The 10,730-nt window shown below is 47.8% G+C and overlaps 1 protein-coding gene across 2 annotated transcripts in view; it reads left to right on the forward strand.

The window, feature by feature from the left end:
* The window catches only part of WLS (Wnt ligand secretion mediator), a 137,367-nt gene that overhangs the window by 105,286 nt on the left and 21,351 nt on the right, over positions 1–10,730 (forward strand). For both annotated transcript variants that reach the window (XM_027874046.1, XM_027874047.1), the window contains exons 7-10: positions 1,038–1,135; positions 2,142–2,205; positions 6,598–6,741; positions 9,362–9,445. In XM_027874046.1, the coding sequence (XP_027729847.1) occupies positions 1,038–1,135; positions 2,142–2,205; positions 6,598–6,741; positions 9,362–9,445 (390 nt within the window). The remainder of the gene's footprint in view (positions 1–1,037; positions 1,136–2,141; positions 2,206–6,597; positions 6,742–9,361; positions 9,446–10,730) is intronic.

Genomic DNA, 10,730 nt, shown 5'->3' on the forward strand with positions numbered 1-10,730 from the left:
TCTCTCCCTCCTCTCTCTCTCTCCCCCCTCCCTCCCCCTCCTCCTTCTTCCCTCCCCTTTCCTCATTTCTCTTCCTTAATGTGATGCCGTTATCTACACACAAACAGAAATTATTCTAATGTTCCTCCTGTGAAGGCAGGAGCTTTATTTGCAGCCTCACTTTCTCACACATCATTATCGCAGAGGGAGAGTGTCCAGCCTCGGGCTCAGGAGGCCTGGGCTCCCAGCCCCACTTCTCACACTCGGTCCCTTGTGTCACATGGTGAGACCGCTTCACCTGTGAGCCTCAGTTTCCTTCTGGTAGAAATGAAGTGTCACTAACCACACCCATAGTGCCGCCTCCAAGTGGAGTTCTGTGAAGGTTAAATGAGTTGACAAACCATGCTAAGGGAACATCAGCTCTTCATTGGCTTCCTCTTTTCCGGGTGCTCCAAGGGTTGGAACATATATGATCTCATTCAATCCTCCCAAGGATCTTGTGAGGCATCATTATCTCCATTTTACAGATGAAGAAACTGAGGCATAGTGGGATGAAAAGACTTGCCCAGGATCATATAGCTTACTGGTATCTGAGGCAGGATTTGAACCTAGGTCTATGCTGGGCTCCCTGGGTCCTTACTGTAACACAGAGATTAGGACACCAGGAAGCTGGCCCCCGTCTTGTGCCCTTCCCCCCAAGAACTGGAAGACCAAGCCTTGGTGGGGCCTCAACATGGTAGGAACCTCCCAGCCCTTTCCTGTTCCATCCTCCATGTAGCAGACACCAGAGAAGGCAGACTGAGCTAGAATGAACGAGTGTATGTTTGGATAAAAAGTCACGTTAACGAGTGGCCCTCCTTCCTCCCTTGTGGGCACCATGCCTGGCTTCCTCCTGGAACCCCAGGGCAGCCCCAGACTGCCAACTCCTTCTCTCACAACATTTGCTGCTGAGCTCCTCCACCCATTGAGTGCAGTAGGAGCCTTCATCCCTCCTCCTCCTCCTTCTCTGCTCGCGCACCCCCTGCCCCAATCTCACTTCTCCCTCTGGTTCTCTTCAGGATCAAAATGAACGAAATCGTATTTCTGGCTACTGGAAACAGGTCGGGCCCATCGCCGTCGGCTCCTTTTGCCTCTTCATATTTGACATGTGTGAGAGGTTAGTAATGGCTGTGCCTGAATCCATGGTGGCCGTCTAGGGCCTCACCCTGTGCCCTACTGTCCTGGGGTGGGGAGCATGGAAAGCTCACTGACTCTGGGGTCTGAGGAACTGTGTTCAAATCACACCTTTGGGCAAAACCCACGCAGGTCACAGGACCCTCGGTCCAGAGCTGAACAAGACCTCCCTCAGAGCCCAACCAGCCCAATACTCCCATTTTACAGACAGGGAAACTGAGGCCCATAGCAGTGGGTGACTTGTACAGTGTCACACAGGACATGGATGGTGGGTTCAGGTCCTCTGACACCAGCCCCTGTGTTCGCTCTTTCCACTGCATCATGTGGGACAGTTTCCTCACCTATGACCCTGTGAGCCCTTGGGTCACCACTTGGTACCTGCTTTGTACAAGGCGCTGTCGTAGGAGTTGGGAAGCAAACCTCCCCCTCCTGCCTTTAAGGCACCCCCCTTTCTCCTGCACGTGGCGTTGAGGGGCACCCACACAGACAAGGACGATAAATGACAGTCGTTTGAAAACCGGCGTCTGTCTGATCTTTGTTCTGTGACAAGGAGAGGGCTTGATGTAATCCCCCACCCCCCCACCCCAGAGCTATCCCGCAGCCCATCCTGACCCCTCCTGCATCAGACAGGTAGGCACACACACATGCCCTGTAGGCAGCTGACACAGTTCTAACCCCCAAACCCAGTGAGCTACTGGGGTCTCTCCTTAAAACAACAACTACTGATATGCTTTCTTTGCATTTTTTATTTTATTATCTGGTTACCTCTTGTTTCTCCTGGGAAGATGTAAGGCCTTGAATAAATGTGCATTGAGTGAATGAACCAAAATGCATGGTGGCATACCTGCTTCCTCCCTCCTGACTCTCCTGGAGACATTGCCCTTCCCCCAGCCCGCCCATGCTCCAAGTTAAGAAAACACGGAAGAGTTTTTCCCTCTGATCGTCTCAGTGACCCCCTCTTCTCTGTTTCGGTTTCTTTTTCTTTGCAGAGGGGTGCAGTTGACAAACCCTTTCTACAGCATCTGGACCACAGATATTGGCACCGAGCTGGCCGTATCCTTCATTGTCTCAGGGTGGCCCCTCCCCAGAGCTGGCTTGCCATCACTCCTGACCCTTCCCCTGCACCTAAGCCGGCTTCATTCACCCCAACCAATTAAAAGGAAGAGACGAAGTGAAGTAATTAGGAAAATGAATGCCAACTTTGGCGTCAGAGCCGGGCAGGCAAATGATGAATTAGTATTTTGCTCCCATTACAGAGGAGACCTTGCCATAGTTCCCTTGAGCTCCCAGCCGGCCTGAATGGTCTATTATGCACCGGTCTGCCTGGCTTCTCTCTCGTGGGGTGGGGGGCGGGGTTTGGCTCCTCGTTGGGTGACACTTGAGAGCCTCTTTCTGAAGCCATTTAGGGAAGATGCATTTTGAAGTGACCTTGGTGCGTTGGGAGGGCCCCAAGCCAAGCCACCACTCACTTTTATTCTGAAGTGGAGATAGCATCAAAGGAATGAGTGTAGCTGGAGGGTCCTGGGTTTTGGGTGGGCTCCCAGGCAGAGCCTTCTTCTGTGGCGCTTTCAGAATGCTGACTTGGATCATTTTATCTCCCTGAAGTCATACGTGAGTGCTTGGAGAAGAGGGTGGTTCTTGATGGAAGAAGGGAAGGAGCTTTGGTAGCAGCCTTGCACTGGGCGGGGGGGGGGGGGGGGGAAATGCCGCCCTGATTTTAGTGGTGGAGCCCTGAAAGGGTCGGGGTCAAGGTCTCACAGTCAGGAGGGGTGCGAGGCTTCCCGACTTGCTCCCCATTTTCTATGCTGGAGGAGCCAGAGTGGCAGCCCCAAGGGGCCAAACTCTGGAATACTACTGATTCAGGTGCAATTGGGAAGTGTTTAACAATATAAGTAAAGCTACATACAGTACAAGAGAGATAATGTTCATTTTTGGTTTTCTAGGTCAATAGGCAGTCCCCTTCCATTTGAGCTTTCTCTCTGCCGTACAGGCCTCTGAATATGTGAAAGAATTGTGTGTATTTGTAGAGCCTGTGACTTCCTCTCCCCCGTTATCCTTTGGATATCGCTTTTCTCACAGCCCTCTGGCATAGAGGAAATAGCATGAAACAGCATGCCCATTTTTCTGATGAGTTGCAGAGGAAGGGGACTGTCCTTCTCCAAGGTTTAGGGCTAGAAGAAACACAAGCTCTTGGGGCTGTGAGAGTGAAGATTTGTAACCAGACGGGGCCTTTTGGATCATCTAGCCCGGCCCCTTTGATGAATGAGGAAACCAAGGTCCAGAGGAGAATTGACTTGTCTAAGGTCACTTGGAGCTTTGGTGCAGTGGGAATAACCCTGGAGTCAAGTCTTGGCTCTGTTTACCACCCACATGACCTTTGGCAAATTGTTTAACCTTTCTTCTGTTAGTTATTTCCTACTTATCCCGTCTATAGCTTGTTCAATCAGATTTGGTTGCATGTTTCCCCCGTTAGACTGTAAGCTCCTTGAGGGCAGACACTGTCTTTTGCCTCTTTTTGTATCCCCAGGGCTTAGTGCAGTGCCTGGCACATAGTAAGCACTTGATAAATGTTGATTGGTTGATTTGTCCTCTCTGTGCCTCAGTTTCCTCATCTATTATGAAGCAACTAGGGTCTTCTCCAACATTAAATCTTTAATCCTGTGGTCCTTTGTCCCACAGGTAGTAAGGAGAAGAGCTGAGATTTCAAGCCAAGACTCCCGTGCCTTTTGTATTGTAACCATTCAGAAGGCCAGGATCCTCATCCAGCTGTGCCCTTGATGAGCTGGGGCAGAGGTGGGACTATTTTGAGGCTCTCCAAGCCTCAGTTTTCTCATCCAGAAAATGAGATTAATAATGTTGTACTGACTGTCACCAGCCCCACCACCTCTCACCTCCCTCAATACAGCAAACATTCTTTCTGTGGGAAATAATTGGGTTCAGCCCTTTCAGAAGGTAATTTCTTTTGCTTCTGAATGAGTCAAAGTTAGTTCCTAATGCAAACCCTGGAATTTTTAATGTCACTGAGTGCTCAGTAGGTGAAACACATTCCAAGAAATCTGGTTGGAATGGTGCACGGATGAGGATTAAGAGAAAAAATAGGTAGAAAAGTACTTTGTTACTTTGGGCACCAGATATTTTTAATAGAATTTTTTGTTCATCTTTAGTTTTTCCATCACCTCTATTAATCCCAATGTATCACTCACCCTCTCAGAGAGCCACTATCCCTTATAACAAAGTTTAAGAGGGCAGGGGGAGGGGATAGGGAGAAATAATTCCATAAAACCAACCAATATGTAAAAGTCTTACATCATATGCAATATTACATTCCCACAGCCCCCCATCTCTGCAGAGGCACAAGGCACCTTATAGATGCTAACAAGGATGAGGTCCAGCAGCAAGACAGGGTTAAAAAAAAAAAAACCCACTGCCTTCAAACGCAGAGGAGTTGAGGTCACTTCACTGCTTTGAGACCCAGGTTCATCTTCTGTACAAGGGAAGGCATTGGGCTCCATGCTTTCTGAGCTCTCGTCCAGCTCAAAGGCCATGACCCATGTGTTAAGGGATGTGTTTGTTCCATATTCCCCCATGATAGGGAGAGTAACGCATCTGCGGATCTGATCTCCTTTTGTTTCTTTCATTTGAGGCAGTTAAGTGATTGGAATTGGAGTCAGGGAGGCCTGAGTTCAAATTCAGCCTCACACACTTACTAGCTGAGTGACCCTGGGTAAGTCACTTAACCCCATCTGCCTCAGTTTCAGTATCGGTTGGTAGATTTCACAGCCGTATGTCCTCAGTCTCCCCGCTGGTTGCTAGGATCTCACATCTCCCTCTGAACTTCATAAGATCATACATTTAGAGCTGAAAAGGGACTTTGGGGCCATCAAGCTTAATCCTTCACAAAATGGATGAGGAAACTGAGCTCTGGCAGATGAAGTGATTTGTTCTAGATCCTACAGATGTGTTGTAGGCCTTTGTCACCTCATTTGTAAAATGGGGATGAGGAAAAAAAAAAAAAAACTTGCCCTACCCACCCAAGGCTGTCGTGAGGAAATCTGGTCAGCCCCGAAAGTGCTGTCAATATGTCTGCGCCGATCCCCCATTGAGATGAGGATTGACTCTTTGAAAGCACTGTTTCATTATCCAGTTGTTCGTCTACCATCCCTTTGATGTCATGCTCTGGTTTGTTTGTTTGTTTGTTTGTTTTGCCGGGAGTCAAGTTTTTTGGCCTGTAGTTGACAAATTCCGCTCTTGGTTTTTGATATATCTTTCCATGTAGCCCAAAATTCATCCATCAAAAAACGTTTATGAAGCACCTGCTATTTGCTGGGCACTGGACCTTCACCCCCTCCCCTGCTCTGTTTGCCCAAGGACTTTATCACGTGAATCTCCAGCCTCCTGTCTGCACCCCCTCCCCACCCCAAAGGCCCTTCAGTCTCTGGGGAAATGAAAATTAGCTGCCCTTCCGTGCGAGGTTGGGGGATCCTGTGCCCCACAACGCCGTGTCTCTTACTTGAACCCCAACAACCCGGGCAGTATGTAGCTAGCCAGCGTGCTCACTTCGCTGTCTCACCTTTGGATTGCTGAGGCATTGCGACGTGGATAAAATGTTCGCTTAAAGTCTCAAGATCTGAGTTTCAATCCCGGTTCAAGCATTTACTGGCTGTGTGATCCTGGCAAGTCAGCTGATATCTCTGAGCTTCACTTTCCATATCAGTGAAATGGGAATCGTGATAATAATAATAACACTTGACCTTATGACATCTACGTGAGACCCGGCTGGACCCAACATAAGGCACTTTACAAAGGTTAAAGCATTATATAAATGTCAATTAGTATTATTCTTGTCATTATCTCATTCTTCTCATGTTGTTTGATGGAGTTTCTGATGGAACCAGTCCTAGGACAGGTAATTGTCGTTACTAATGGTGGTGATGATATGGGCAGTGGAGCCTAGCAGATAGAGGGCTTGCCTTAGAAACCAGGAAGACCTGGGTTCAAGTCCAGCCTTTGACACACAATGACCATATAACCCTGGACAAACCATTTAACTGCCCAGGCCACTGTCTAAGATCTTCAGACACAGAAAGGGTGCCAACTTGCGTTGGTAGTGGGAGTACTCTACACCCATGAAATCACACAAATCCTCCTTCTTCTTAGAGCCCAGTTTAGCCAGTATATGTCCTATTTGTACGTGGCTGGCACATGTTGTCTCCCCATTAGAATGAGGGCTTCTTGAGGGCAGGGGATATTGTTTATCTTTTGCTGTATCCCAACACTTAGCGCAATGCCTGGTTGACCATCTGTTCGTGACTAGTTGTGAGGATCACGCTCAAGCCGCCGCTATTTGCGTCATCCTGGGTGGGTGATGCCGAGAAGCCAGCCTCCTGGTTTTACCCTTTCAGTCTCCACCTCGGGGTTGTCCTTTCCTTTACCCAATGCTCTCAGATGGCCTTCATCATCGTCGCTGGGATCTGCCTCTGCCTCTACTTCTTGTTTCTGTGTTTCATGGTCTTCCAGGTGTTCCGGAACATCAGCGGGAAACAGTCGAGCCTGCCTGCGATGAGCAAGGTTCGCCGGCTACACTATGAGGTGAGCCTTCTCCACGCACCTGGGCATTCAGATCCCCAGCTCTGGTGGCCCTGGCCTCCATAAAGAAATAGCATAACCAACATTCCCTTTGGGATCCCCGTACAAGCTCCGAGACTCTCCCTGCCCTCAGAAACCACTGAATCAGTCTGCGTCCACCTAGGAATTTCCTGGGGTTCATCTCCATCGTCTCCATCATCTCAGCTTGGTTTGTTTCCTCTGGGATCTAGCTTTTGAGACACTTTATTGGATTTGCAGCAAGGGTGGGCTTGGGCTAAGGGAAGGACGGGTGACACCCAGCACAGAGTGAGTGAGAAGGTGAGGAGCAGATCTCAGCAGCTCTTAAGCGTCCAGCCACCGACTGGACCAGTAGAGAGACGTCACGCAAGGGGTATTGACTGAGGTTGGTGGTGCGGTGCGGGGAGTTGGAAAGACTTGAGTTCCAAACCTGTCTTGGACATTTACTGGGAGTGCGACCTGGGGCATGCCATGTAACCTCTGCCAGCCTCAGTTTCTTCATCTACATAATGGGAGGGGGTAATAATAACACATACCTCCCAGGGTGGTTGTGAGGATCAAATGAGATAATATTTGTAAAGCACTTTGCAAACCCTAGAGCCTCATATAAACACTGGCTATTCTCCCCTCTCTGAAGATAAGAACCATTACTAAAGAAATGCGCTGAGGCAAAGGACTTTCTAACTCCATGAGTACTGCAGGTAATAGTTAACAGGAGGTCCTGGGCACAGAACACAGGGAAGGACAGGGTGCCCTAACTCTCCCTGGAGAAGGGCATGGCATCTTTGGAACCTCATATGAAGGCAGTATGGTACCTGGTGGGGTGTAATATGCGAGAACTGGAATCTCAAGGGACCGGGGTCCAAATTCCAGGGTCCATCAGTCACTAGCCAGCTGTGTGACCTTAGCCTAGTTAGTCCAGCTCTCAGAGCCTCATTTACCTCATCTGTAAAGTGGGTGTAATACCAACAGGAGTACTTTCCTCCCAGGCTTGTTATGAAGCTAGAAGGTTATAATATGTGGAAACCAATCAATCATTATTTCTGTAGTACCTACTATGTGCCTATTCCTGTGCCTATAAATACACTGAATGAAACAACTACAATGTACAAGGAACTGCTATTCTGTTATGGTGTTTATGTGTGTTTATATATATAAATAATATATAATATTTCTATATATTTAAATTCTATATATTTCTGATATATTTAAATTATATATTACATATACTTTAAATATATGTTTATAGAATACATTTAAATTATTTATTTAAATATAAGATATATTTGTATATATGTGTATATTTATAAATGCACATATATTTATGTCTAATATATTCAGATATCTAATATATTTAAATTACATATAATGTATTTATGTATATACATAATATGTATAGAGAAAATAAATACAACCTGGTTAGATATGAGGTCACTAGGGAGGGAGGTCATGAGCATTTGGGGGAGGCAGGAAAAGCTTCATGTGGAAGGTGGTACTTAAGAACGTCTTCCTCCTGAAGGAAGAGAGACTCTGTGGGACAGTGGTGAGGAGGGAGTGTGTTCTGGGCATGGTGGCTGGTGAGTACAAAGGCGTGGAGATGGGAGATGACGTGTAAAGAGCAGAGAAAGAGAAGGTCAATTTGGCCGAATCACAGAGTACCGGACGGGGAGTGATAATGGCCGTTGATCCTAGAAAGAGAGGTTGGGGGCAGGTGGTGGAGAACTTTTGAAAAACTACACAGAGGAGTTTAGTTTATCCCAGAAACAATAGGGAGCCACTACAAATTTTTGATTGGTCAGATCTGTGCTTAAAGGAAGTCGATGATTCTCAATAATGGTGCTATCCTGGTTTGTAAATGATAAGTTACAGTGTCTTTGTAGGTGTGAAGGGCTCCAAAATGCTTTACTAATGTTATTTCATTGGCTAGCACTTTATGCCCACCCATTGAGTTTGGAGGGCTCATGGTTCAATGGGAAGAGCACTGAATTTGGAATCAATCAATAAACATTTATTAAGCAGCTACTATGTGCCAGGTACTGTGCTGGTCACAAGACCTGAGGAACCCAGGTCTTCCTGAATTCACAGCCACAGGGCCCTAATCCTTTGAGCTCATGTCAATGGCCACAATTACAGGTAACTACAGGTGACGCCTGGTCCTCTTTTCAGAAGAGGGAAAAATTCCAGTGAGCCCCTGGCACGCCGGTGGCCATGTGCATTTCTGTCTGCTCGTCAGAGCAGAATGGCATTATGTTGTCAGAGAAGCCTAGGCTTGGTTTCTTGGAGACCCTGCAGGGAATCATAACCAGCTTATCGGGGAAATTAACCGTGAGACTTGCTATTAATTTGATTTTCCGGTCTCTAGAATCTCTGTTTTGTAGAAGATAAGGGCACAGAAAAAATTGGGTTCTAGGAAATGCCTGCCTTCTCTCCCTCCACTGAAGGAAACTTAGTTGCGTGACCTCGGCAGGTCAGGGACTAAGGTTTTGCATGTGCTATTTGTGTGTGTTTGGAAGTTTCCATGACATTTTCCACAAAAGCATGACACCCAGCACTCTGGCTACAGCTCATGGGGCCTGAAAGAAATCTTTGTGCTTCCTCCAAACAGGGCCTGATTTTCCGGTTCAAATTCCTCATGCTCGTCACCTTGGCTTGCGCCGCCATGACGATCATCTTCTTCATCGTTAGCCAGGTAAGCCTCTGGCTGGGACCTCTATCCTGAAGGCAACTCAGTGAGTTTGGTGGGAGTGATGGCAGAAGGAGCTCAGGGTTCAAACCCTGCCTCTGCCCCTAAACAGCTTGTGACCATGTTGTGTCTCTATTGAGGACTCAATTCCTCATCTGGGCGATGAGGGCAGCAGGCCTGATACCCTCTGAGACCTCCCTAGCTCTAAATCTGGTATCCTTTGAGGTCCTGGGCAAAAGACTCAGTAGCATGGAGAGGTCGGGGATCAGGAAACGAAAGAGCAACACTGAATCATAGGATGCTGCTGCTGATAACAGTGATAACAGGCCATGCGTGATTAAGCTTCCCCTGTCCAAGGCTGTAGTGCCTGGGTATGTTGCTTTCCTGGTTCTCCTTACTTCACTTTGCATCAGTCAGTTCATAGGAGCCTTTCCCTTCTTCTCCATCTTCCTTATTTCCTGTCCCTCAACTGGCAACATCCCGTTATGTCCCAGGCCCACCAGTTCTTCTGCCATTACCCGGTGGATAGGCATCTGCTTCGTGGCTGCTTCTCTGATGCTGCAGAAGAGTAGCTGCTGGCATTTTTTGGATGTACATGAGGCCTGTGTTTTTCTCAAAAACAGTTTATTTTGCATCCCTCTCATGTACTTAGCAGTTAACACTGGGCAGTGGTTATTGATGCTGGTGGCTATCTCCCTCCCTGATGATCAGTTCCACAAGGGAAAGGGCATTATCTTACCTAAACTTTGTGTTCTTCTGGCCTCTCGCATAGTTATCTGCATTCAGTAGGCTTTAATAAGTGTTTGTGGAATGGATGAATGAATGAATGCCTTTTCATCCATCTCTGGGAGGGAAAAGGGAGTCTTCACAAGGCTTTCTAGGAGACTTCATGGAATGGACAAGGTGGTTGAGTGAATGTTTTTGAATCTGTCCAAATGGAGAAGTTGCCGCGATCCCTGCGGCAGCCTTCTCATCACCTGCCTGCTTCCTGTTTGTGCCGTTGTCCTTTCCTACATGTTGTTGATGGAGAAGTCTTCCTTAAGCCCAGACCAGACCGCGCCACTCCCCTACACAGACGCTTCCAATAGCTTCCTGTTGTCTGCAGGTAGAATAGAAATTCCTCCACTTAGCTTCTAAAGCTCTTCACAGCCTGGGCCCAGCTCACGTGGCCAGCTTTCCTGGCCATTACCCCCCAGCTCACACTGGCCTGCTCTCTGGTAGTCACAGACGACACCTTTCTGCCTTTGGAATGACTGTCCCCCGTGCCAGGAAATCACCCCATCTCTGCCTC

The sequence above is a fragment of the Vombatus ursinus genome, unplaced genomic scaffold (assembly GCF_900497805.2).
Source record: "Vombatus ursinus unplaced genomic scaffold, bare-nosed wombat genome assembly UNPS02014804.1, whole genome shotgun sequence".
NCBI classification, from domain to species: domain Eukaryota; kingdom Metazoa; phylum Chordata; class Mammalia; order Diprotodontia; family Vombatidae; genus Vombatus; species Vombatus ursinus.